The sequence below is a fragment of the Ranitomeya imitator genome, chromosome 2 (assembly GCF_032444005.1).
Source record: "Ranitomeya imitator isolate aRanImi1 chromosome 2, aRanImi1.pri, whole genome shotgun sequence".
Taxonomy (NCBI): domain Eukaryota; kingdom Metazoa; phylum Chordata; class Amphibia; order Anura; family Dendrobatidae; genus Ranitomeya; species Ranitomeya imitator.
This window is the reverse complement of record NC_091283.1, coordinates 33,918,665-33,946,535: the sequence shown is the minus strand read 5'-3', so window position 1 is coordinate 33,946,535 and position 27,871 is coordinate 33,918,665. Positions and strand designations below refer to the sequence as shown.

At 42.0% G+C, this 27,871-nt stretch overlaps 1 protein-coding gene across 1 annotated transcript in view; it reads left to right on the top strand.

Annotated features, from left to right (window-relative positions):
• LOC138661611 (uncharacterized) overlaps positions 1-18,692 on the top strand; it is a 53,203-nt gene extending 34,511 nt beyond the window's left edge. Inside the window, exons 14-21 of the mRNA XM_069746434.1 lie at positions 1,517-1,555; positions 2,835-2,885; positions 5,534-5,629; positions 8,938-9,861; positions 10,083-10,172; positions 12,513-12,611; positions 16,054-16,148; positions 17,710-18,692. Of these exons, the coding sequence (XP_069602535.1) occupies positions 1,517-1,555; positions 2,835-2,885; positions 5,534-5,629; positions 8,938-9,861; positions 10,083-10,172; positions 12,513-12,611; positions 16,054-16,148; positions 17,710-17,853 (1,538 nt within the window). The 3' untranslated portion in view covers positions 17,854-18,692. The remainder of the gene's footprint in view (positions 1-1,516; positions 1,556-2,834; positions 2,886-5,533; positions 5,630-8,937; positions 9,862-10,082; positions 10,173-12,512; positions 12,612-16,053; positions 16,149-17,709) is intronic.
• The last annotated feature ends 9,179 nt before the right edge of the window (positions 18,693-27,871 follow it).

Here is a 27,871-nt window from a genome sequence, read left to right as displayed (position 1 = left end):
TTAGTCTGGGTGACCAGGCCTCAGAGGTCTCTGCGCATCAGACAACATGATGTCATGGATGAGTGACGTGCAGTGACCTCTGGGGCCTGGTCTCAGCCTGAAGTCCTGTCCTAGAGTGAATAGGTCAAAGAAGGCCTCTTCCACTGCCTTCCTACACCATATTTTACAGCCTGTTCAATTTAGGCTTTGACTTTAAGCCGCGACCTCACTGTGCATTGCAATAGATGAGGAGCACAATGGAGGAAAGAGGCGACTCTGAGGGACAGATGGCAGGCAGCGAAGGGTCCAGACAGGTGAGCAGTGAGTATCATTTTTAACCATCTTACATTTACTATGCTTCGGGGTTTGATGAGAACTCAGAGTATAATAAAATATATTCAATTTGTGGAGAATAACTTTGCTGAGAAATGAATTTCCTGAGAAAATGTTCATAATTTGGATAACTCGAATTTTGTCAGATCTGCTCATCGATAGTTTTGTGACATGGTCTACATATTGTGTTATAGGGGTTGTCCGGTCTTCTAGTAATAGTCTCACTCTATGTGACTGCAGACTTTTGAATCCTTACAGCATGCACACCGCACACTGTCAGGATTCTTCAGTGTTGCTGCCAAAAGCTGGTGGTCAAGTGACCACAAGTTTGCAATTTGGATCCTTCTGGTCACATTCCGACTAGACGTTTTCAGCCTCGCTTTAATATAAGTGAAAGGTGTGAGGGCCGGCAAGTATACTCAGGACATAACTGCGCGTATGCAAATCGCCTACATGTGGTGACCTCAAACCCGCTCAAAGTAGCAACACCGGCGAATCCTGACATTGGGCGCATGGCTTGCGCGATTTAACAACCTCATGTGAGTCCCAGGAACGCGAGTGCTGACACTGCTAGAACAGCACGGGAGGTGAGTATAGGTGTTATCCTAGTAGTGGACAACCCCTTTAACCAATATCTTGACAGAGAATAATGTTTTTATGTGATTAATCTAAAACATCCAATTTATATAGATCACATTGCCAAGTTTTTAAAGGGAACCTGTCACCTGAATTTGGCGGGACTGGTTTTGGGTCATATCGGCGGAGTTTTCAGGTGTTTGATTCACCTTTTCTTTACTCGCTGGCTGCATGCTGGCCGCAATATTGGATTGAAGTTCTTTCTCTGTCCCCCGTAGTACACGCCTGCGCAAGGCAATCTTGCACTACTACGGAGGACAGAGAATGAACTTCAATCCAATATTGCGGCCAGTATGCAGCCAGCGGGTAAGGAAAGGGTGAATCAAACACCCAAAAACTCCGCCCATATGACCCCAAACCAGTCCCGCCAAATTCAGGTGACAGGTTCCCTTTAAACTATTCCTTTTCGTATGGCTCCATCTTCATCTACATACCTAAGCCCAACAATTCCAACTACTAATAATACGTTTTTGGTGTCAGTTTACATTACATTGCGTACTCCATCATGGGAAAATTGTAATTTTTTTAAAATTATATTGTTTCGTAACTTTCCTTAATTCTGGTATAGTTCCAGATACATCATCAACCCCAACTGCTTCCACTACAAGTAAGTGTTTAATACTTTTGATATAGAGAAAAAAGTATTTTTTTTTTTTATTATTTGACTAGAATTCAGGTTGTGTTTAGCTGTAATTATACTTTTTGTGACACAGCTTAACCTACAATAGATCGCAGAATCCAACTAGAATCACTTTGCTTGTCGCTGTTTTCATGCTTTTATATATTCTTCTAATAAAATAATGTCTGGGAAGAAAGAAGAAAACCTGTAGATTCAACTGAAACATATTTTAATGTATTGATAACTTTTGGTACATTTCTTGACACATCACGGGTTACTTCACTGAAAAGGTTTTATTTTCCCACCAAAGTTGAGAAACATATGTGAAAGGTTAAAAAAAGGAAGTGACCTCTCTATACACGGGAATTTAATCTGCTAAAAAGTCTGAAACGCTGCAGAACTTTAAACAGACGGAAACATGCTGATGAGTACAAGTCACGGAGGAATGTGAGGACTTCTCCTCGTCTGAAGTACTATGTGTATAGGTAGAGACTGGTCAGTCCAGCTGTCACGCCGTTAACGGCGATAAAGGGGCAGGACGGCGTACTGGGACCCGCACCTGTCCCTGCCACTATAATGGGGCCCTGGATTTCCCTTATCTCAGGGGTACCTATGATGGTTAGGAGGCCTGAGCCGCCAGCGTATCCCTGTCTCCTGTGCAGGCCCTATCAGCGGCCCCCTCTCCCCCAAAGGTAGGTGGACTGCACCAGTGTATAAATACAACAATTGACAGGGTATACAGACAAGGTAACTAAAAGTCTCAAACTCACCAAATGCTCACACAACCACAGAGGAAACACAGAGAAGGGAAGAGAAGGAAAAAATTAGGAAGGAAAACAGGTTTAACATGCAACCAAAACAGTAGACACCAATCTCTGTAAATAAACCTCCAAACTCCAACACTACGCTCCTTCACACTCCAAGCCAGGCAGCAGAACTGATCACTGACAACAGTTGTAGACAAAGCTGAGTCTATATAGGAGCGGAGATTACCAAAACCAAATCAGCTGAGAGACATAGCTCTGAGTAACTTCAGTAACAAGGTTTAACTCCTGCCCTGCTGGCGCAAGGCAGCCAGGTCAGAATTCAGGAGAAGAGCTCCTGTTCATTGTGTGTGAACGAGGCCCAAAGTGCTGCGGTTCTCTGGAACCTCTCTGTCGCGGTAGCCCCGTGACACCAGCTCCAGAGGGAGGGCAGGGGACAGTGGGGACAGGCCGCCACCACTAGTCTGACGAAACCACTAATCTGTTTGATAATTTTGGCTCAGGTACAATGACAACAAAAAAGCCAAGCACAACAACAACAACTGTGACTACGAGTGAGTATCTAACATGGACAAATCTTATTTATTTCTTACTGGAAATGTAACAAGTTTTTCTTTTTTTTCACTAATAAGAATTAATATTCATAGTACTGATATTTATAATCTGTTTTTATATTTAGATTGCAATTTTCTTTTATACAGTGTCCATGCTTATGGAAGCAGCCATCATGTCTCTTGTCACTGTTCACTGGGGGGATACCTTTATCATCCCCACCACTCACACCAATTTGTCATGAACTGGGGGTTGTTTGGTTGCCCCTGGTTCTTTCTGAAGGGGATTTATCTATATCCCACTTCCCAGTTCCGGTTTTGAACTTGCAGCTCTCTGGTGCCCCCTTACCTTCAGGTCAGTCAGGGTACTGCACCTAAGGTAATTAGTTGCCAGAAAGGCTGCATTACTTTGTACTGGCTAATGGGCAAGCTGCAGCAAGGGTTATGTAACTACTTCCACTCAGGCGGGAATCATAATTATCAACGCCGCCAGTTGCTACAAAGACTCCCAAACGCACAGGACAAATCAGCCGCCACCAGCTCCGATTTCTTAATTATTAACGGGTCCGGAGCCAACCCAGATTACTAGCGTAATTCACCTCAGAGGACGTGACGGTTCCTTATAGAGCAAGGAGAGATAAAGCTAGTAATTTTATATTTTACTCCAAAAAAGGTAGGCGGTGTTTACAGAAGGGTAAAAACTTCCTATTGGAAGTAGCAATCCTAACAGTCAATGTCGACCCTTTGACGAGCCTTGTCACATGACTTAGGATAATAGCCAAACCAGAATCTCAATTTGCAGACTTTGCACTGACGAGGGGCAGTACCCCGAAACACAGTGTCTGCAAATTGAGATTCTGGTTTGGCTATTATCCTAAGTCATGTGACAAGGCTCGTTAAAGGGTCGACATTGACTGTTAGGATTGCTACTTGCAATAGGTGGCACTAGAGTTCTAGTCCTCTTCCTCTCTGAAGAGAAAATTTGCATATTTCCCAGAGGAGCATTGCGGCTTTAAGTCTCCTCACTTCGACATGGTTATCATGTCACTCTCCACAAGGAGAAACGATACTTCTTGGATACTGTATATAGAGATGTTATCAGTCATTGTACAGGAGGAGGAGGTGAGCTGTGACATCACCTATTGTGAATGGTGGATCTTGTGTTATCTACTGTATATAGAGGTGTTATCAGTCATTGTACAGGAGGAGGAGGTGAGCTGTGATATCACCTATTGTGAATGGAGGATCCTGTGTTATCTACTGTATATAGAGGTGGTATCAGTCATTGTACAGGAGGAGGAGGTGAGCTGTGATATCACCTATTGTGAATGGTGGATCCAGTGTTATCTATTGTATATAGAGGTGTTATCAGTCATTGTACAGGAGGAGGAGGTGAGCTGTGACATCACCTATTGTGAATGGTGGATCCTGTGTTATCTACTGTATACAGAGGTGTTATCAGTCATTGTACAGGAGGAGGAGGATGTGAGCTGTGACATCACCTATTGTGAATGGAGGATCCTGTGTTATCTACTGTATATAGAGGTGTTATCAGTCATTGTACAGGAGGGGGAGGAGGTGAGCTGTGATATCACCTATTGTGAATGGAGAATCCTGTGTTATCTACTGTATATAGAGGTGGTATCAGTCATTGTACAGGAGGAGGAGGTGTGCTGTGATATCACCTATTGTGAATGGTGGATCCAGTGTTATCTACTGTATATAGAGGTGTTATCAGTCATTGTACAGGAGGAGGAGGTGAGCTGTGACATCACCTATTGTGAATGGTGGATCCTGTGTTATCTACTGTATATAGAGGTGTTATCAGTCATTGTACAGGAGGAGGAGGTGAGCTGTGACATCACCTATTGTGAATTGAGGATCCTGTGTTATCTACTGTATATAGAGGTAAAGTGGGGAAGTGGCACCATCGCATGGACTTTGGTAAGATATGTTGACTCTGGTTTTTACATAAATGTAGGACATTATGGGTTATTATTAATCTTGTTTGAGCAATGTACCTTGTTGATACTACAGGCACCCTAACTATATTAAGTGATCAGAATGTACAATACACATTATATGGATATTTACATATTCGTCATTGGTGCTCTGCTGTTTACTTTGTAATGTTGTGGATTACATTGTCTATTATTATCAGATAGTGTTCTTGCCTGCCATCTGGTGGTGCCACTTAGTTTTCCTTAGCTCATCATCACGCACTATTGGCTCTTTTTTAATTAATTGTTTGTCATATTTTAAACATTTGGAATAAAGTATTTTACTTGAATTGTTCAATATACGCCTCCGTTTATCTGTTCTCTCTGTATACTGAGGTATAACTTTTTATTTTAATCCTGTCTGTGATGATAATGAGATGACCGATATATAACCCACTAAGGACACGGCCTATTTTAAGCATATTGTTATTTGAAAACCCTATTTTTTTTCTATTTCGATTGCAATTTAAATCAATTTTCTTGTACCATAATATTCCTCTTTCTGTGTACTAATATCCATTAGGAAAATATCTCCTAGCGGTGAGAAACTTGACAAATGTTAAGCTCAGCTTATGTAATAAATGTATAATAAAGGTAAACACTATATAAAAATAATGTTGATAACAATCGTGTTTTCTTAACACTATGCAGAAAAGAAACACTGCTGGTGCCTTCCTCGACACTGCAATCCGACTATGCCCAACCACAACCATTATAAGTGCCGCCTCATCCCGTGTGACTGTCCCCGTAAGTGAGATTCACTCCAAAGATTCAGCTTCTGTTTAAACTCACTGCATAATACATATACATTAACCCTTTAAGGACACAATCTATTTCAGCCTATATGTGAAGACTTTTTTGTTTCATATTTTTAATCTCTGCTTTCCAAGAGCCATGACTTTTTTTCTGTCTTCCTCAGGAAGGATTGTCCTCTATTTTTGGAGAATGAGCCATATTTTTCAGCACAACAATTTTAAATAGAATTTTACAACTCTTCTTACTTTCTGTGGGGAATAATAACTAAAGTGAAATTCTGATCTTGCTGAGTTTTTTATTACATATCGGGCAGCTTACAGGGAGCTTGTCGGTGGTTAAATGTAAAATGTTCCTTTCTGTGCCAGAGTTACTTAGAGTTACTTACCCGTAGTATCATTGCTTTGAAGGAAAATATGTGCAAAATGGAGGTGCCATAAGGTGACAAATTAAAGGGAATCTGTCAGTGGGATCAACCCTCCTGCTCCGTCTATATGGGCATGCAGGTCATAGGAAGCGGAATAAAGTGATACTTTGATATCTATGAAACAAAGTCATATTCCCCGAAATGACCCCAAGTTTGACCGTAATCTCAAAGTTAAGCTGACGAAGAGGTTCTGTGTTGCCCTTGAAACGCGTTGACTTTGTAAACCAGCTAAAATAAAGTTTTCAAGAAAAATATTCGTTGGATATAATTATCAGCAGCGCATCCAGTGACACTTCACCAGGAAAGGTATGGAATTAAATTCTGCAAGCTCTGAGGTAGTACCTCAGGGTACACCCACAGGTTTAGAGTTTATGAAGGGAAGGACAGCTACATTGAAGCCCCTGAATGCCCCTCTGTCCTGGGAGTGAGTAAAAAAAGCACCCATTTCAGGATAAAGTTATCAGTCCTCTACATAGGTAACTTTTATTCCAGCATCCCACTCTTTAAGTCCCTCTCTGTGTGAGCTACCGCAGCCTGCGGTATTGTCCACAAAAATCAGAGAGACCTCCCTAATGCTAATTGGGAAGCTGCTCAGAAAGGGTAAGAGCAGAGCCCAATGTAGAGACAACCTGCTAGTGGTCAAGTGCAAGGACAAGAGGGATATCCTTTTCTTGACCACAACACATGGTGATGGCAGTGCCCCCACCGCTGTACGAGGTACCTGTACACAGGTCACCAAGCCATACTGTGTACTAGTGATTGAGGAAAGCTCATGTTACCACACAAACTGTCAGTGAATGTGCAGGAACCAAGGAACAAATGGAGGAGAATGAGGTGATGGACGCGCAGCAGTCAGGAGATGAAGAGGATAAAGATCCCCTCTCTGTTTTCCATGGTTGTGGGAGGGGACGGATAAAGCAACCTTGATGGTTACCCCGCCACCAACACACCATGGACTTGGACCTCATGGAAGCCCCGACACATGAGCACATTCTTGTTGCACTGTCTTCAACATGATGACCATATTCTTCAGTTTAGAAATAGTGCCAACTACTGGGTTGCCACTCTGTTAGATCTACGGTACAAGAGTACATTTAGCTTGATGCTTCCTCCCTGGAAAGGGAGCCGTGCATGCTGGAGTATCAAAACACGCTTGTAGACAATCTTAAGAGTGGTTTTCCCCAAGACACCTGTGAGGCACACAGTGTGCATCCCAGTTCTAGATGTAAATCCCTGGGAACATCAAGGCATAATCGCAAAAACTTTAGCAGCAGAATCACTGTAAGTGGCATAAGCAATTTCTGTGAGTCGTTTCACACATTTGTTAGACCAGCCTGTGCACCAGCAGAACAGAGTACAAGTCTGACTCCTTGTGAACAAATGGAGAGGATGGTGCAGGAGTATCTTGAGCTCAATATCCGTGCCATCAGGGGGAATTTGGACCCTTTTGCATTTTGGTCTTCAAAAATGGAAGCGTGACCTGAGCTCGCCTGTTACACCTTGGAGGTTTTGTCATGCCCGGCAGCCAACATTAAGCATATCCGGCTGTCCCCTGACAGTGTAGACTGCATAGCTTTCATTAAAATGAATAAGTCATGGATCTCCAATGACTTTAGTGTCCCAGTTGCAGACTGGCAAGACTAGGCTAAGGTGTCCTTTTTAGTGTCACTCATTGATCTTGCGTTATTGTAGTCTGTGGCATCTTTGTCATAGCTTCTGTGTCTGCTGCTGCTACTGCTGCTGATATTACAGACAATTTTTTTTTAATTTGAAGACTCAAAGTTGGATCTCCATCTGGTGGCTTGCCTCTAGTGGAAGGAGTGTCATAGGCCTAATATACTGTTTGTACTCTGTAGAAATTGATGCCAATTCAGTGGTGTATGTCAATAATTTTTCGAAATGTGGAGAATCCAAGTTGGATTTCCTCCGTGTATGCTGCCTGTAGCAGTAGAGTTCCCAGACAGGCAGGCCTGCACTTACCTTCACTCAACTTCTTGTGTTACTATCCTTACATTTTTCTACCAATAGTACTCTATGAAACTGATGTTTGTGCCATCTAAGTGTGGCTGAAAAAAATGTTGCATGAGGTAACATAAATAAGTTTACACCGATCCCTTAACCACCAGGTCTTAATTGAAACTTCAATTCAAAGTTCTAAATTCTGGCCCAGACCCTGATACCTCATTCACGGCCCGTAGTTGACTGCTGCTATGCCATTAGAAAATTTCTAGTGTGGGTCAATTCATGTCACTTTTCCTGTTGTCTGCCCATAATTTTTGGAAATGTTTGGAATCCAAGTTGGGTCTCCTTCGTGTTTGATGCATGAATTTGGCAGGGCTCTCAGAGCACCAGGCCTACACCTCACACATCCACCTGATCAATGTTTCAGCTGGAAATGCTGGTCCAAGACCCTGTCTGCCCCTAATTTGAGCTGTTTCGGAAGCTTTTTGGCACCCATTATTGTGTTGTGTATAAATTTGGCAAACATGTTTGGTGAACATTGAGACGTTCGGAGAACTGAACCAAACCTTGGAAGGTTCACTTATCTCTATTCCTCAACACTGCAGCCCAGATATGTACTACAGTCATCTATATCACCTCATACCATGTGGATGTCCACGTAAGTAGGATTTACCTCAATATTATTTAACTGTGACCACATTAAGGCAGAATTTTAGAATTTACATGTAGTAGTGAATCTAAATAGGAGCTCTGATTCTGTTCTAAGGTTGTGATTGCATCAAAGGTTGGCTTACTCTATGTTCGACATGTCACTGTCCACATCATATATGCTATGTGCCCACTGACCATTGTTACATTGTTTTGTTTCTTAGGAATAATTTTTATTTTTATTTATTTTCCAATTTTTGTTTAGCTCCAGGGCCAGTAAGTACTACTGCACAACCTCCAACAACTGCTATCATACTATCTACTACCACAGAACGCGCAACATCTACAACCATGCCATCTACTACCACAGAACACCCAACAACTACAACTATGGCATCTACTACCACAGAATACCCAACAACTACAACTATGCCATCTACTACCACAGAACACCCAACAACTACAACTATGGCATCTACTACCACAGAATACCCAACAACTACAACCATACCATCTACTACCACAGAATACCCAACATCTACAACCATGCCATCTACTACCACAGAACGCGCAACAACTACAACCATGCCATCTACTACCACAGAACACCCAACAACTACAACTATGGCATCTACTACCACAGAATACCCAACAACTACAACCATGCCATCTACTACCACAGAACGCGCAACAACTACAACCATGCCATCTACTACCACAGAACACCCAACAACTACAACTATGGCATCTATTACCACAGAATACCCAACAACTACAACCATGCCATCTACTACCACAAAACGCTCAACAACTGCAACCATGCCATCTACTACCACAGAACACCCAACAACTACAACTATGGCATCTACTACCACAGAATACTCAACAACTACAACCATACCATCTACTACCACAGAACACCCAACAACTACAACCATGCCATCTACTACAACAGAACACCCAACAACTACAACCATACCATCTGCTACCACAGAACACCCAACAACTACAACCATGCCATATACTACAACAGAACACCCAACAACTACAACTATGGCATCTACTACCACAGAATACTCAACAACTACAACCATACCATCTACTACAACAGAACACCCAACAACTACAACCATGCCATCTACTACCACAGAACGCCCAACAACTACTACCATACCATCTACTCCTGAAGGTATGTTACTTAATTTATGAAGCTTACCATAGGGTATTGTTTCTTCAGCCTTGCTATCTAGCATTTTTCCATTTGAAGAGGCTTTCTAATAAAATTAATTTTGGAATCAACCTAATGCAACTGATTTTTCTATTTGCTTCCTTCCTTGGCCAAGTTGACAGATCATGTTCACCTACATAAAAAATGATGATGATAATAATATTTATGACTTCTGAACTTAGGAAAGAATCACTGCTGGTGCCTTCCTCAACACTGCAGCCCAGAAATGTACTACAGTTATCTGTGTCCTCTGATACCGTGTGAATGTCCACGTAAGTAAGATTTGCCTCAATATTATTTATCTCTGTGATTTTTCAAAGGCAGAATTTTACAATTTTTATGTTGTACTGAATCGATATAGGTGCAGTTATCTGCTCTGACTCACTTCTGGACATATTGTTGTACAGTACTGTGCAAAGTGTAGGAAGTTGTGGAAAAAATGCTGCAAAGTGAGAATGCTTCAAAAATAATAGTATAACCGTATATGTTATCAATGAACAGAATGGAAAGTGAAAGAGGAAAAGAGGAATATAAGTCAAATATTTTTTCTTTGGGACCACTAGAGATGATGGAATCGATTCTGCTCGAATCAAATTCAATTCAAATTTTATAAAAACCGGTTGGTCCCGGAGAATTCAAAAAATTTGCAAATCAATTTCTGTGAAACGCCCCCAAAAATGTTCTTCACCTTTTCACACATTGAAGAAGAGTATATCAATCATGAAAGGCTGACATGACTTCAGGCACGACCCGCGCAGGCTTCCCCATAATGCCTTGCAGCTATTACATTACAAAGAACAGAGCAGCCAATCAGGAGAGACTATCATAGCCTGTGTAAAAGCTGAGGCAGGGAATGCAGCAGCTGATTGAGGTTGATTTTAGGAGCGTGAGAAGATGTCAAAGCTCACAGCTCAGCAATGGAGATGGAAAGAGAGGAGTAGCTTTATCAGAACCACAGCAGCAGCCCAGAAAGTGGTAACCACAAGACTCTTTTCCCCTCCTTCATGCTTCTTTCTGATCATGAATCAAAATCTTAGTGACAGATGTACTTGAACTAATAAGCAGGCCAGCACAATCTACTTACAAGTGCTCACAAGAGTCTGTTCTGAATATTTACCTTTCTTGTGCAGTCCTTCATGTGAAGAGGAAATACTTTTTTTTTTATATATAAAATGTTATTCCCTAAAATCCAGATATTTAACTGTGACTGTGTAGCCTCAATGTATGCATGTCTTAATCAATTTGTTTTTGCCTATCTGTTTTCAAAGTCAAATTTTACATTTTTAAACACCACATCAATGTCAAGATGGCACCCTGTTGCAGATGATGGATGTTTGGATGTGCACCTACCTAAAATTTCTTAATTTGTCATTTTTTTTGAAAACATAAAAGCAAAAATTGAAAAAAAATGTAGCCTTTTATTTGTGCATTTCTACTGTTCCCCACCTATTTTCCTAGTCCAATTTGACAACAGCACATGCCACACTAACACTGCAGCTTACCGCCATATTTTGCTTTCTGCATGTGCACATTTGCATATAGTGTTTCTTCTTATGTGATATTTGGTAAGGTTTGAATAGTTGGGGTTGAAAAGATTGTCAAACGTTAATTATAGTATTATATAAATTGTATGGTAAAAGAAAAGCGGTAACGCATTTGGATGTGGTAGGTTAAAAGCGAAATTTAAAAAAAAAACTTACTGTGGATAAGAATATGTGAACGACCTGTGCCAGCAAAAGTATAATCATTAGCACTGACAGAAGCTGCAGGCAGGGAAGTGGTGCAACCAAATGAAAGCTACACTAGGCCTGCTCTTTTGTATGGTAAGCAAGTTAGGCCGGTTTCACATTAGCGTTGCGGACGGCTACGGACTTCCTCTGTGAAGCCCCGCCCTCGGCCGCGCCTCTGCCACTAGCTCCGCCTACTTCTGCATGCGGCCTGCGTACCTATCTTTAACATTAGGTACGCAGGTCGTGCCGCTGTATGCGGATGCTTCCGCATGCGTCGTTTTGACTTGTAGCAATTTTTTTTCTTCGCATCGTCAAAACGACGCATGTGGAAGCATCCGCATACAGCGGCACGACCTGCATACCTAATGTTAAAGATAGGTACGCAGGCCGCATACAGAAGTAGGCAGAGCTAGCGGTCGAGGGCAGGGCTTCACAGAGGAAGTCCACAGCCCTCCGCAGCTCCTCAAAACGCTAGTGTGAAACTAGCCTTAGTGGGGAAGAAGCGGAGAACATTATAGAATTTACAATCTCTCAGTCTCAGCAGGATAATGTTACCTCTGGCAGTGACACAGTCAGTTAGAGTCTGTGGCTTGCTCAGAATAGTTTACTTGATCACAAATGCCACAGAAGGATAATTTTTTGAACTTTTTTGATTTTAAAAGACATGACAAGTCTAAACTGCACTGTGCTATGAAATGGCCTGTTGGTTACTACCACATTACCATCTATTTCTTTGGTGAGGTCACTGACACTACTAAGGTTGTGTTTGCATTAAAGGTTGACTTGCTCTATGTTACTGTCTAAATCACACGTGTCATGTGCCAACTGACCACCATGAACAATCTTAACTATTTTGTATGTTTTTGCTTTGTTTTGTTCCAGCGCCAGTCAGTTCTACTACACAACATCCACCAGCTACAGCCACGCCACCTATTACTACACAACGGCCAACAACTACAACCAAGACACCTACTACTGAAGGTACATCACCCAACTTACTACACTTATCAAAGGTTTTGATTCTTCAGCCTCGCTGTCTGGCTTCTTTTTAATATAAGGGATTCTCCACCAAAATTTGCTTTTTGAAATATCAATCCAATGCTGCTGACACAACCTACCCTCTTTTACTATTTGTCTCCTTCCTTTGCTCCATCCTGTATAAAGAACGATGATGATAAAAATATTCATGCCTTCTCGACATAGCAATGAAATAATGCTGGTGCCTTCCTTGAAATTATAATGCAGATATGCAGTATAGTTTTCTATGTCCTTTTATACTGTTTCAATGTCCACATAAGTAGCATTTACCTCAGCATTATTGATGCCTCCACATTACAATCCATCACACACAGCACGATTCCTACAGACACCCCCACCCCAACACACGCACACTCGGGATGATGCCTACAAAGCAGCATATTGACTCACAGCTGAGAACACAGCGTGATGCCCCTAGACCCCATTACAGACAGTATGGTGGCCAAGAGTTCTCACCGCTCTGGTACCTCAACACATACAGCTCCGTTACATCAACACACACAGCTTTGCTACATTAGAACATGCACACACCTTCCATGTGCATCATGCTCCGCATCTTTTCTGCCTTGTCACATGACCTGAGAATGTCACATGACTCAAAGATCCTATATACCGAACAGTGGAGGAGGGATCATCTGGATCCCTGCTCCACCATTATATTAAATTCTATCATTAACCTGAGGAGACATTAAAATCTGAAGCACAGACGTAACTCCTACATCAAGCAGGACAGCTTTCCAACTTTGGGACAGTCCTGCTGGATCTAGAAGACAGTTGGGAGACATAACTATCACACTTACTACTATATAGTAAACTTTGTAGGACAAATGATGGGTGTTTGGCCCAAGGATGTAATTTATTCTTTCTTCACTGCTCAGTGGTTAAAAAGTTCTGTGAGGCACCTGTGGTGTTAATATGATCACTGCACCCCTAGACGAATTCATTGGGGAGTGTAGTCTGTAAAATGAGTTCACATATAGGGGGATTCTGCTGCTCTGGCACCTCAGGGGCTCTGACAATGTAACATGGCACCATCAACCATTCCAGCAAAATCTGAACTCCAATATGGCGCCTCTCCCCTTCTGAGCTTTGCACTGTGCCTCAAAAGTAATATTCCCTTACATATGGGGTATTGGCATATTCAATTGCACAACAAATTGTATGGTGCAATTTTTCCTGTTACCAGTATGAAAATGCAAAATTTTGGGAAAAATATTTTTTTCGGGGGAAATGTGATAGTATTTTTACAGCCCAACACTGTAAACTTCTGTGAAGCACCTGGGGCTTTAAGGTGCTCACCACACATCTAAATACATTGCTTGAATGGTCTAGTTTCCAAAATGGGGTAAATTGTTGGGGTTTGCACTGTTTAGGCACATCAGGGGCTCTCTAAACGGGACACGACGTCCGCTAATGATTCCAGGAAATTTTACATTAAAAAAGTCAAATGATCCTCCTTCCCTTCCGAGCCCTGCCTTGCACCCAAACCGTGGTTTTCTCCCTTATATGGGGTATCGGCATGCTCAGAAGAAATTACACAACAAATTTTGGGGTCCATTTTTCCCGTTGCCCCTGTTTTTCCACATTCCAAAAATTCCTGTGAAGCACCTAAATGGTTAAAAAAAATTCTTGAATGTGGTTTTGAGCACCTTGAGGGGTGCAGTTTTTAGAATGGTGTCACTTTTGGGTATTTTCTATCATATAGACCCCTCAGAGTGACTTCAAATGTGATATGGTCGCTAAAAAAATGGTTTTGTAAATTGTGTTGGAAAAATGAAAAATCGCTGGTCATCTTATAATCCTTATAACTTCTTAACAAAAAAAAATTGTTTCCAAAATTGTGCTGGTGTAAAGTAGACATGTGGGAAATGTTACTTATTAAGTATTTTTGTGTGACACATCTGTGTGATTTAAGAGCATGAAAATTCAAAGTTGGAAAATTGCAAAATTTTCAAAATTTTCACCAAATTTGTTTTTTTTTAACTAATAAGCGCAGGCCATATCAAAGAAATGTTATCATGAAGTACAATATGTCACGAAAAAACATTCTCAGAATCACCAGGATCCGTTGAAGCGTTCCAGAGCTATTGACATAAAGTGACAGTGGTCAGAATTGTAAAAATTGTCCCGGTCATTAATGTGCAAACCACCTTCTGGGGTAAAAGGGTTAACAAAGTCAGTTTTAGTCACCAAAGGTGCTTAAAAAATGTCACGAAAAACTCAGTTGAGTTTTTTGTAGCATTTTTACATAATTCCATTGGTTCCTAGCTTTCTAGGTGAAAAAAAATGCTGCAAAAATGCTGAAAGAACAGACATAATGCCGAATTCAAATAATAGCTCCTGCTCCTAATAGCCAGTTTCCTACTCCACACTGATGAGGGGCAAATACCCCGAAACAGCTGTCTGTGAATGGACACCAAGTTTTGGCATAGGTGGTTTTCCTTTTTGGATGCTACCCTTCCCGTGGTTGTTCCTTCCCGGTGAAAGATTTATTGCTTGCGTTGAGAAACACGTGATGGTGTCTCCGCGGCTTTTCTACGTGCATAATGCCGAATTCAGACACGCTTCAGTTCACAACTTCAATCAGGAAAAAAAAAATAAGAGCGTGCATGAGACTTCTGAAATCTCACAGTTTTTGCTGGTACTGTAAAAAGCTGCTTTTAATTTGCCTAAAAAACTCAGCAAAAAAGGCTAAAGCATCTCAGAAATCCTCCATGAGAACCTAAGGTTCCTTCTCTAAACCTTGAATTTCGGGACTAACCATGTAAATGAGATGTTGAGAAAATGTTCTTCTTGTTGGTTGGCGATATTTCAGAACGTAAAATAATTTTTTATAAAAAAAAATTTAAATGAAGGAGCTTTTTGAGATCACATAGAAGAGGAAACTTCTTAAAGTTAGTTGTGGCACGTTGTGAATGGCACTTGCATTTTCAGTACAATCATGGAAGGAATCTTCTGAAAAACTTCTTTGGTATCAAATACACGAAATGGAGAGGTTTTCTTCAGATTAATCCCATGATTCCATCAGATTAATCCCATGACCAATTTGCTTCTGATCTAAAATACAAAGGATATGAATCATTTTTACCTTTAGACCTTTTAGAAATTATCTTCAACTTGCTTAACTGTTCACAATAACAGTCATTTTGACCGGGGGCACCCAAACTTTTACACACCGCTGTACATGAAAAAACAACGGTGTGATTGAAGTGAGAGTTTATAACATTTCCAAGTGTGACAATCATTCATTTTCACAATGCACAAACAAAAAAAAAATAAGATTTTGCATTATATTTAATTAAAATCATTTATATTTGATCCTACTAATTTGCCGAAAAGAATCCATCCAAATTTTTAAATTCTAACCCATGTTTGTTCTATGTAGAACCTACAGGACCTATTGTGCCATGGTATGGATTTCTTCTCATTGCGTTGGCTGTTTCAATTATTGTACCTGCCCTACTTTGTATATACTGCCTGGTAAGTCTTTTATTAACTTTATCAATAAAACTTTATATTAGCATGGTTTAAAACATGTACCACAAAAATGTAGAAGTTTTGCAGTAGGTTGTGTCTTTTTACAAACTTTACGTCAAACTTTACTATAGACAAGATATGGCAAGTACTGCATAGTAAGCCTATAACAGTTCTTAAAGTCCATAGTCACTCTGCCCTGTTCTCACCCAAAATCACTAGTCCAGGAGGTGTACTTATTTTTCTAATTTTCATGGTTGGTTTTCTTAAAAATAGATGGAACGGTAAACACTGCGTCCACGATTCATCATTGCCTTCGCACCTGGTTTTTGCCCAGTTTTGACCCTTTTTTTTGTTTGGACCCAATTCATGATACTATTTATACCTTTTTTAAAGTCTATTTTATGTGTGCTGACCTGTTTTATTTTATTTTGTTTTGTTTCTTTTCTGCCTTTTGGGCATAGTGTAGTGACTCCAGATGGTTTTGCTTGATTCGTCAATTACAACTTTTTTAAAATGTCACAAAATTTGGTGTAATATCATCCAGCCTGACTCACACCCCCAGTATGTTATTGAGTATGCTGGAATAATTTTGGTGCAATTATTGGAGTCAAAATTCAAAAAACTAATTGAAGACAGGAAAAAAAAGACCATTTTTCAACTTGACCCAAATTCATCAATCGTGTGTGCCATTTTGCTGAATTTTGGGCCAAAAATGGCACTAAAATCACGGGAAAGAAATGGAGAGTGACTTAAAAAACGCAAATGATGAATTATGGCCTACGAACCTAAAGTATTGAATTTTTTCAAGATGGAAGTCAGCCTATGACTGACTGCTTTCTGACTGCAGGATACCCCAGCTGATCAATTCTCCATATTCACATGTTGGCAGTGACATGATCCAGAGTCAGTATGGATGGTCTCATGACTATGAGCTACGTATTTCCTTTTCGTAGGGTTCTGGTGTGGCCAATATCTTTAGTCGTGTCACAAGAGTCTTAAACTGACTTAAGGCAGACACATATGCATTCGAGAAAAGTCAGCCAAATGCCCTGATTTTGATTTTCATCGGAATGGTCGCCCAGTAATGTATATGGAGGTCTCTCGACTCTCCCCCGACAGATAATGTCTGAGGAGAGAAGGATCAAGCCAGTTGTATTTCAATTATCAAATCTTTTTGCTTGATGAGAAGATAACTCGCTTTCAGAGGAGTTTGGCACCGGTTCTCTCAAAAAAGACTCAGGAGTGCTCAGCCTTCCAGTGTATCGGGGAGTTGGAAGAGAGAGCTGTTAACTCGAAAAAAGCTATGTCATATATGGACAGCTTTATAGTTACTCCGTTGGTGCCACAGGAGACGTTTCTCTTCCTTGTTTAGGAGAGACAAGTATACTTTTATCCCACCAGTTATTGCCTAGCCCGTGCTACCGGTTACACCATCTGGTAGCCATCTCCTCGAGAAGAAATGGTACTCTTCTGTCTATTGGTTTGGAAATATAGTAAGAAACAACGTGCTCCATATTAATTACTTGAAATACCCTGACAATGACATTCTCTCTACAATCCACAGATCATGAAGTGTATTAAATGCTATGGGGTGGCCTACTTCACACAACCGAGCGACACATGGGAATCGTTCGGAAGAATGTGGACCAGGAGTGACCCAACAACAATTGGAACAACAAGAGAAGAAGTAGTCATTGAGATTTCATAGCCTCGTTATCATCATGTCTACTGGTCCAAACTGAAATAAAGGTTCTTCAAAGGGGTTTCCAGAACCAGGGGGGCCTTGACCCACAGGACCTTGATGATTAGCAGATCAGAAAGTGCTGAACTATGGTATCAGCCATAGCCGATTTCAGATGTGACACTATTGTAATGATCATTGACCGAGCCTCCACAAACCAGACCACTGACTCTACTAATCCGTGGAGACAGATTTCCACCATTCACATATTGACGGCTTATTTTAAGCATAGACCTTAAAGAAGCACTGCAATCAAAAATGTTATCCTCTTAATATATTGCAGTCATCATATTATATAGCATAGAGTACTTACAATTGCTCATTTTGCCTTTCTACCTGATTAATTCTTCTCTTTTCCATTAAGTCTATGACATCATGTTATTTAAAACTTACTACCTGAATCCTTCAAAGCTCTATGTAGCAACAGGAGATTAATCTTCTCTGCATAAGTCAAGAGTCACTGCAAAAGTCCCTGGCAGGGAGGAGGAGCAGAGCAGCTGGGTCAGGAGTTGAAGAGGTGAATGATAAATGCAGGGGCAAGATACTTCCTTTTTCTACGTAAAGCAGAGAAAAGAGAAGAATTAAGTGGGTAGAAAGGAAAAATGAGCAATTGTATGTACTGTACACAGTGATATATAATATAGTGAGTGAAATATATTAAGAGGATGAAAACTTTAATGAGAGGAGGAGGAAGAAGACAACATCTTCAAGTTTTCGTTCTCTAGTAAGCTTCTCGAACTGAAAATTAATACAATGTTTTCACTACATTTATGAATAGTCTGGAAACTGATACTTGAATATTGAAGGTTTAACCCCTTCATGACCCAGCCTATTTTGACCTTAATGACCTGGCCGTTTTTTGCAATTCTGACCAGTGTCCCTTTATGAGGTAATAACTCAGGAACGCTTCAACGGATCCTAGCGGTTCTGAGATTGTTTTTTCGTGACATATTGGGCTTCATGTTAGTGGTAAATTTAGGTCAATAAATTCTGCGTTTATTTGTGATAAAAACGGAAATTTGGCGAAAATTTTGAAAATTTCGCAATTTTCACATTTTGAATTTTTATTCTGTTAAACCAGAGAGTTATGTGACACAAAATAGTTAATAAATAACATTTCCCACATGTCTACTTTACACCAGCACAATTTTGGAAACAACATTTTTTTTTGCTAGGAAGTTATAAGAGTTAAAATTTGACCAGCGATTTCTCATTTTTACAACGAAATTTACAAAACCATTTTTTTTAGGGACCACCTCACATTTGAAGTCAGTTTGAGGGGTCTATATGGATGAAAATACCCAAAAGTGACACCATTCTAAAAAATGCACCCCTCAAGGTGCTCAAAACCACATTCAAGAAGTTTTTTAACCCTTCAGGTGCTTCACAGCAGCAGAAGCAACATGGAAGGAAAAAATGAACATTTAACTTTTTAGTCACAAAAATTATCTTTTAGCAACATTTTTTTTATTTTCCCAATGGTACAAGGAGAAACTGAACCACGAAAGTTGTTGTCCAATTTGTCCTGAGTACGCTGATACCTCATATGTGGGGGTAAACCACTGTTTGGGCGCACGGCAGGGCTTGGAAGGGAAGGAGCGCCATTTGACTTTTTGAATGAAAAATTGGCTCCACTCTTTAGCGGACACCATGTCACGTTTGGAGAGCCCCCGTGTGCCTAAAAATTGGAGCTCCCCCACACGTGACCCCATTTTGGAAACTAGACGCCCCAAGGAACTTATCTAGATGCATAGTGAGAACTTTGAACCCCCGGGGGCTTCACAAATTGATCCGTAAAAATGAAAAAGTACTTTTTTTTCACAAAAAAATTCTTTTAGCCTCAATTTTTTTCATTTTCACATGGGCAACAGGATAAAATGGATCCTAAAATTTGTTGGGCAATTTCTCATGAGTACACCGATACCTCACATGTGGAGGTAAACCACTGTTTGGGCACATGGTAAGGTTCGGAAGGGAAGGAGCGCCATTTGACTCTTTGAATGAAAAATTATCTCCATCGTTAGCGGACACCATGTCGTGTTTGGAGAGCCCCCGTGTGCCTAAACATTGGAGCTCCCCCACAAATGACCCCATTTTGGAAACTAGACCCCCCCAAGGAACTTATCTAGATGCATATTGAGCACTTTAAACCCTCAGGTGCTTCACAAATTGATCTGTAAAAATGAAAAAGTACTTTTTTTTTCACAAAAAAATTCTTTTCGCCTCAGTTTTTCATTTTCACATGGGCAATAGGATAAAATGAATCCTAAAATTTGTTGGGCAATTTCTCCCGAGTACGCCGATACCTCATATGTGGGGGTAAACCACTGTTTGGGCACACGGCAGGGCTCGGAAGGGAAGGCGCGCCATTTGACTTTTTGAATGGAAAATTAGCTCCAATTGTTAGCGGACACCATGTCGCGTTTAGAGAGCCCCTGTGTGCCTATGCATTGGATCTCCCCCACAAGTGACCCCATTTTGGAAACTAGACCCCCCAAGGAACTTATCTAGATGCATATTGAGCACTTTAAACCCCCAGGTGCTTCACAGAAGTTTATAATGCAGAGCCATGAAAATAAAAAATAATTTTTCTTTCCTCAAAAATGATTTTTAGCCTGGAATTTCCTATTTTGCCAAGGGTAATAGGAGAAATTGGACCGCAAATGTTGTTGTCCAGTTTGTCCTGAGTACGCTGATACCCCATATGTGGGGGTAAACCACTGTTTGGGCGCACGGCAGGGCTCGGAAGGGAAGGCACGCCAATTGGCTTTTTAAATGGAAAATTAGCTCCAATCATTAGCGGACACCATGTCACGTTTGGAGAGCCCCTGTGTGCCTAAACATTGGAGATCCCCCACATATGACCCCATTTTGGAAACTAGACCCCCAAAGGAACTAATCTAGATGTGTGGTGAGGACTTTGAACTTCCAAGTGCTTCACAGAAGTTTATAACGCAGAGCCATGAAAATAAAATAAAAATTTTATTTTCTCTAAAATGATTTTTTAGCCTGCAATTTATTATTTTCCCAAGGGTAACAGGAGAAATTTGACCCCAAAAGTTGTTGTACAGTTTCTCCTGAGTACGCTGATACCCCATATGTGGGGGTAAACCACAGTTTGGGCACATGTCGGGGCTCGGAAGTCAAGTAGTGACATTTTGAAATGCAGACTTTGATGGAATGCTCTGCGGGCGTTACGTTGCGTTTGCAGAGCCCCTGATGTGGCTAAACAGTAGAAACCCCCCACAAGTGACCCCATTTTAGAAACTAGACCCCGAAAGGAACTTATCTAGATGTGAGGTGAGCACTTTGAACCCCCAAGTGCTTCACAGAAGTTTATAACACAGAGCAGTGAAAATAATAAATACGTTTTCTTTCCTCAAAAATAATTTTTTAGCCCAGAATTTTTTATTTTCCCAAGGGTTACAGGAGAAATTGGACCCCAAAAGTTGTTGTCCAGTTTCTCCTGAGTACGCTGATACCCCATATGTGGGGGTAAACCACTGTTTGGGCACACGTCGGGGCTCAGAAGGGAAGTAGTGACTTTTGAAATGCAGACTTTGATGGAATGGTCTGCGGGCGTCACGTTGCGTTTGCAGAGCCCCTGGTGTGCCTAAACAGTAGAAACCCCCCACAAGTGACCCCATTTTGGAAACTAGACCCCCCAAGGAACTTATCTAGATATGTGGTGAGCACTTTGAACCCCCAAGTGCTTCACAGACGTTTACAACGCAGAGCCGTGAAAATAAAAAATCATTTTTCTTTCCTCAAAAATGATGTTTTAGCAAGCAATTTTTTATTTTCTCAAGGGTAACAGGAGAAATTGGACCCCAGTAATTGTTGCCCAGTTTGTCCTGAGTACGCTGATACCCCATATGTGGGGGTAAACCACTGTTTGGGCACATGTCGGGGCTCGGAAGTCAAGTAGTGACGTTTTGAAATGCAGACTTTGATGGAATGGTCTGCGGGCGTCACGTTGCGTTTGCAGAGCCCCTGGTGTGCCTAAACAGTAGAAACCCCCCACAAGTGACCCCATTTTGGAAACTAGACCCCCCAAGGAACTTATCTAGATATGTGGTGAGCACTTTGAACCCCCAAGTGCTTCACAGACGTTTACAACGCAGAGCCGTGAAAATAAAAAATCATTTTACTTTCCTCAAAAATGATGTTTTAGCAAGCAATTTTTTATTTTCTCAAGGGTAACAGGAGAAATTGGACCCCAGTAATTGTTGCCCAGTTTGTCCTGAGTACACTGATACCCCATATGTGGGGGTAAACCACTGTTTGGGCACACGTCGGGGCTCGGAAGGGAAGGAGCACCATTTGACTTTTTGAATAAAAGATTGGCTGGAATCAATGGTGGCGCCATGTTGCGTTTGGAGACCCCCTGATGTGCCTAAACAGTGGAAACCCCTCAATTCTTACGCCAACACACCCCTAACCCTTATCCCAACTGTAGCCGTAACCCTAACCACAACCCTAACCGCAACACACCCCTAACCACAACCCTAACCCCAACACACCCCTAACCCTAACCACAACCCTAATTCCAACCCAACCCTAACCCTAAGGCTATGTACCCACGTTGCGGATTCGTGTGAGATTTTTCCGCACCATTTTTGAAAAATCCGCAGGTAAAAGGCACTGCGTTTTACCTGCGGATTTCACCTGCGGATTCCACCTGCGGATTCCTATTGAGGAATAGGTGTAAAACGCTGCGGAATCCGCACAAAGAATTGACATGCTGCGGAAAATACAACGCAGCGTTTCCGTGCGGTATTTTCCGCACCATGGGCACAGCGGATTTGGTTTTTCATAGGTTTACATGGTACTGTAAACCTGATGGAACACTGCTGCGGATCCGCAGCGGCCAATCCGCTGCGGATCCGCAGCCAAATCCGCACCGTGTGCACATAGCCTAATTCTAAAGGTATGTGCACACGCTTTGGAAAACGCTGCGGATCCGCAGCAGTTTCCCATGAGTTTACATTTCAATGTAAACCTATGGGAAACAAAAATCGCTGTACACATGCTGCAGAAAAACTGCACGGAAACGCAGCGGTTTACATTCCGCAGCATGTCACTTCTTTCTGCGGATTCCACAGCGGTTTTACAACTGCTCCAATAGAAAATCGCAGTTGTAAAACCGCAGTGAAATGCGCAGAAAAACCGCGGTAAATCTGCCATAAATCCGCAGCGGTTTAGCACTGCGGATTTATCAAATCCGCTGCAGAAAAATCCGCAGAGGACCAGAATATGTGTGCACATACCGAAACCCTAACCCTAACCCTAACCCTACCCCTAACCCTAACCCTACCCCTAACCCTACCCCTAACCCTAACCCTACCCCTAACCCTAACCCTAACCCTAACCCTAACCCTACCCCTACCCCTACCCCTAACCCTACCCCTAACCATAACCCTAACCCTAGTTCTAACTCCAACCTTAGTGAAAAAAAAAAAAAATTCTTTATTTTATTATTGTCCCTATCTATGGGGGACAAATGGGGGGGGTCATTTACTGTTTTTTTATTTTGACCACTGTGATAGATTATATCACAGTGATCAAAATTCACATTGGAACGAATCTGCCGGCCGGCAGATTCGGCGGGCGCACTGCGCATGCGCCCGCCATTTTGGAACATGGCGGCGCTCGGGGAAGAAGACTGACGGACCCCGCCAGGATCGGTAAGTATAAGGGGGGGAGATCAGGGCACAGGGGGGGGAGATCAGGGCACGGGGGGGCGTCGGAGCACGGGGGGGGAGGGATCGGAGCAAGGGGGAGAGTGATCGGTGTGCGGGCGGGTGGATCGGTGTGCAGGGGGGGGGGATCGGTGTGCAGGGGGGGTGGTTCGGAGCACGGGGGGGGATCGGAGTGCGGGGGGGTTTGATTGGAGCACGGGGGGGTGTGATTGGAGCACGGGGGAGCGGACAGGAGGACGGGGGAGCGGAGCACAGGACGGAGGGGAGCGGGCCACAGATCGGGGGGCTGGGGGGGAGATCGGTAGGGTGGGGTGGGGGCACATTAGTATTTCCAGCCATGGCCGATGATATTGCAGCATCGGCCATGGCTGGATTGTAATATTTCACCATTTTTTTAGGTGAAATATTACAAATCGCTCTGATTGGCAGTTTCACTTTCAACAGCCAATCAGAGCGATCGTAGCCACGAGGGGGTGAAGCCACCCCCCCTGGGCTAAACTACCACTCCCCCTGTCCCTGCAGATCGGGTGAAATGGGAGTTAACCCTTTCACCCGATCTGCAGGGACGCGATCTTTCTGTGACACAGCATATGCGTCACAGGTCGGATTGGCACCGACTTTCATGACGCATACGCTGTGTCACAGGTCGGGAAGGGGTTAAAGTGAAATTTACATTTTTACTTTGAATAAGAAAATGAAAATGCTGTCTACAAATATGACATAAAGGAGAGACAAGAGGGCTTTAGGGGTATTTTAAAGACTTTTAAACATGTCTAATTTATTTATTGAAATCTGTACATGTAAAGACTTATTTTTGTTTGGTGTATTTGACGTAATATTTTTGTTGTACATTTCATATATTTATAGTTTTTTTTATAATTTGAAAATATTTAATAAACACTAATCTCCCAAAAAATGGCCATTGTACTTTGTGTTACAATAAAATCTGAAATACCTCTATTTAACTCAGGATCAGTGCGGGATAAGTAATGTAATGTATGCACACAAGGACTGCACAAGCAGTATAGTGAGTGCAGCTCTGGGGTGTAATACAGGATGTAACTCAGGATCAGTAATGTAATGTATGTACACAGTGACTGCACCAGCAGAATAGTGAGTGCAGCTCTGGGGTATAATACAGGATGTAACTCAGGATCAGTAATGTAATGTATGTACACAGTGACTGCACAAGCAGTATAGTGAGTGCAGCTCTGGGGTGTAATACAGGATGTAACTCAGGATCAGTAGTGTAATGTATGCACACAGTGACTGCACCAGCAGAATAGTGAGTGCAGCTCTGGGGTATAATACAGGATGTAACTCAGGATCAGTAATGTAATGTATGTACACAGTGACTACACCAGCAGAATAGTGAGTGCAGCTCGGGGGTATAATACAGGATGTAACTCAGGATCAGTAATGTAATGTATGTACACAGTGACTGCTCCAGCAGAATAGTGAGTGCAGCTCTGGAGTATAATACAGGATGTAACTCAGGATCAGTAATGTAATGTATGTACACAGTGACTGCACCAACAGAATAGTGAGTGCAGCTCTGGGGTATAATACAGGATGTAACTCAGGATCAGTAATATAACGTATGTACACAGTAACTGCACCAGCAGAATAGTGAGTGCAGCTCTGGGGTATAATACAGGATGTAACTCAGGATCAGTAATGTAATGTATGTACACAGTGACTGCACCAGCAGAATAGTGAGTGCAGCTCTGGGGTATAATACAGGATGTAACTCAGGATCAGTAATGTATGTACACAGTGACTGCACCAGCAGAATAGTGAGTGCAGCTCTGGAGTATAATACAGGATGTAACTCAGGATCAGTAATGTAATGTATGCACACAAGGACTGCACAAGCAGTATAGTGAGTGCAGCTCTGGGGTGTAATACAGGATGTAACTCAGGATCAGTAATGTAATGTATGCACACAAGGACTGCACAAGCAGTATAGTGAGTGCAGCTCTGGGGTGTAATACAGGATGTAACTCAGGATCAGTAATGTAATGTATGCACACAAGGACTGCACAAGCAGTATAGTGAGTGCAGCTCTGGGGTGTAATACAGGATGCAACTCAGGATCAGTAATGTATGTACACAGTGATTGCACCAGCAGAATAGTGAGTGCAGCTCTGGAGTATAATACAGGATGTAACTCAGGATCAGTAATGTAATGTATGTACACAGTGACTGCACAAGCAGTATAGTGAGTGCAGCTCTGGGGTGTAATACAGGATGTAACTCAGGATCAGTAATGTAATGTATGTACACAGTGACTGCACCAGCAGAATAGTGAGTGCAGCTCTGGGGTATAATACAGGATGTAACTCAGGATCAGTAATGTAATGTATGTACACAGTGACTGCACCAGCAGAATAGTGAGTGCAGCTCTGGGGTATAATACAGGATGTAACTCAGGATCAGTAATGTATGTACACAGTGACTGCACCAGCAGAATAGTGAGTGCAGCTCTGGAGTATAATACAGGAGGTAACTCAGGATCAGTAATGTAATGTATGTACACAGTGACTGCACCAGCAGAATAGTGAGTGCAGCTCTGGAGTATAATACAGGATGTAACTCAGGATCAGTAATGTAATGTATGTACACAGTGATTGCACCAGCAGAATAGTGAGTGCAGCTCTGGGGTATAATACAGGATGAAACTCAGGATCAGTAATGTAATGTATGTACACAGTGACTGTACCAGCAGAATAGTGAGTGCAGCTCTGGAGTATAATACAGGATGTAACTCAGGATCAGTAATGTAATGTATGTACACAGTGACTGCACCAGCAGAATAGTGAGTGCAGCTCTGGGGTATAATGCAGGATGCAACTCAGGATCAGTAATGTAATGTATGTACACAGGGAGTGCACCAGCAGAATAGAGAGTGCAGCTCTGGAGTATAATGCAGGATGTAACTCAGGATCAGTAATGTAATGTATGTACACAGTGACTGCACCAGCAGAATAGTGAGTGCAGCTCTGGGGTATAATACAGGATGCAACTCAGGATCAGTAATGTAATGTATGTGCACAGTGACTGCACCAGCAGAATAGTGAGTGCAGCTCTGGGGTATAATACAGGATGTAACTCAGGATCAGTAATGTAATGTATGTACACAGTGACTGCACCAGGAAAATAGTGAGTGCAGCTCTGGAGTATAATACAGGAGGTAACTCAGGACCAGTAATGTAATGTATGTGCACAGTGACTGCACCAGCAGAATAGTGAGTGCAGCTCTGGGGTGTAATGCAGGATGTAACTCAGGATCAGTAATGTAATGTATGTACACAGTGACTGCACCAGCAGAATAGTGAGTGCAGCTCTGGGGTATAATACAGGATGTAACTCAGGATCAGTAATGTAATGTATGTGCACAGTGACTGCACCAGCAGAATAGTGAGTGCAGCTCTGGAGTATAATACAGGATGTAACTCAGGATCAGTAATGTATGTACACAGTGACTGCACCAGCAGAATAGTGAGTGCAGCTCTGGAGTATAATACAGGATGTAACTCAGGATCAGTAATATAATGTATGTACACAGTGACTGCACCAGCAGAATAGTGAGTGCAGCTCTGGGGTATAATACAGGATGTAACTCAGGATCAGTAATGTAATGTATGTGCACAGTGACTGCACCAGCAAAAATAGTGAGTGCAGCTCTGGGGTATAATACAGGATGTAACTCAGGATCAGTAATGTAATGTATGTACACAGTGACTGCACCAGCAAAATAGTGAGGGCAGCTCTGGGGTATAATACAGGGTGTAACTCAGGATCAGTAATGCAATGTATGTGCACAGTGACGGCACCAGCAGAATAGAGAGTGCAGCTCTGGAGTATAATACAGGATGTAACTCAGGATCAGTAATATAATGTATGTACAAAGTGACTGCACCAGCAGAATAGTGAGTGCAGCTCTGGGGTATAATACAGGATGTAACTCAGGATCAGTAATGTAATGTATGTGCACAGTGACTGCACCAGCAAAAATAGTGAGTGCAGCTCTGGGGTATAATACAGGATGTAACTCAGGATCAGTAATGTAATGTATGCACACAGTGACTGCACCAGCAAAATAGTGAGGGCAGCTCTGGGGTATAATACAGGAGGTAACTCAGGATCAGTAATGTAATGTATGTACACAGTGACTGCAACAGCAGAATAGTGAGTGCAGCTCTGGGTTATAATACAGGATGTAACTCAGGATCAGTAATGTAATGTATGTGCACAGTGACTGCACCAGCAAAAATAGTGAG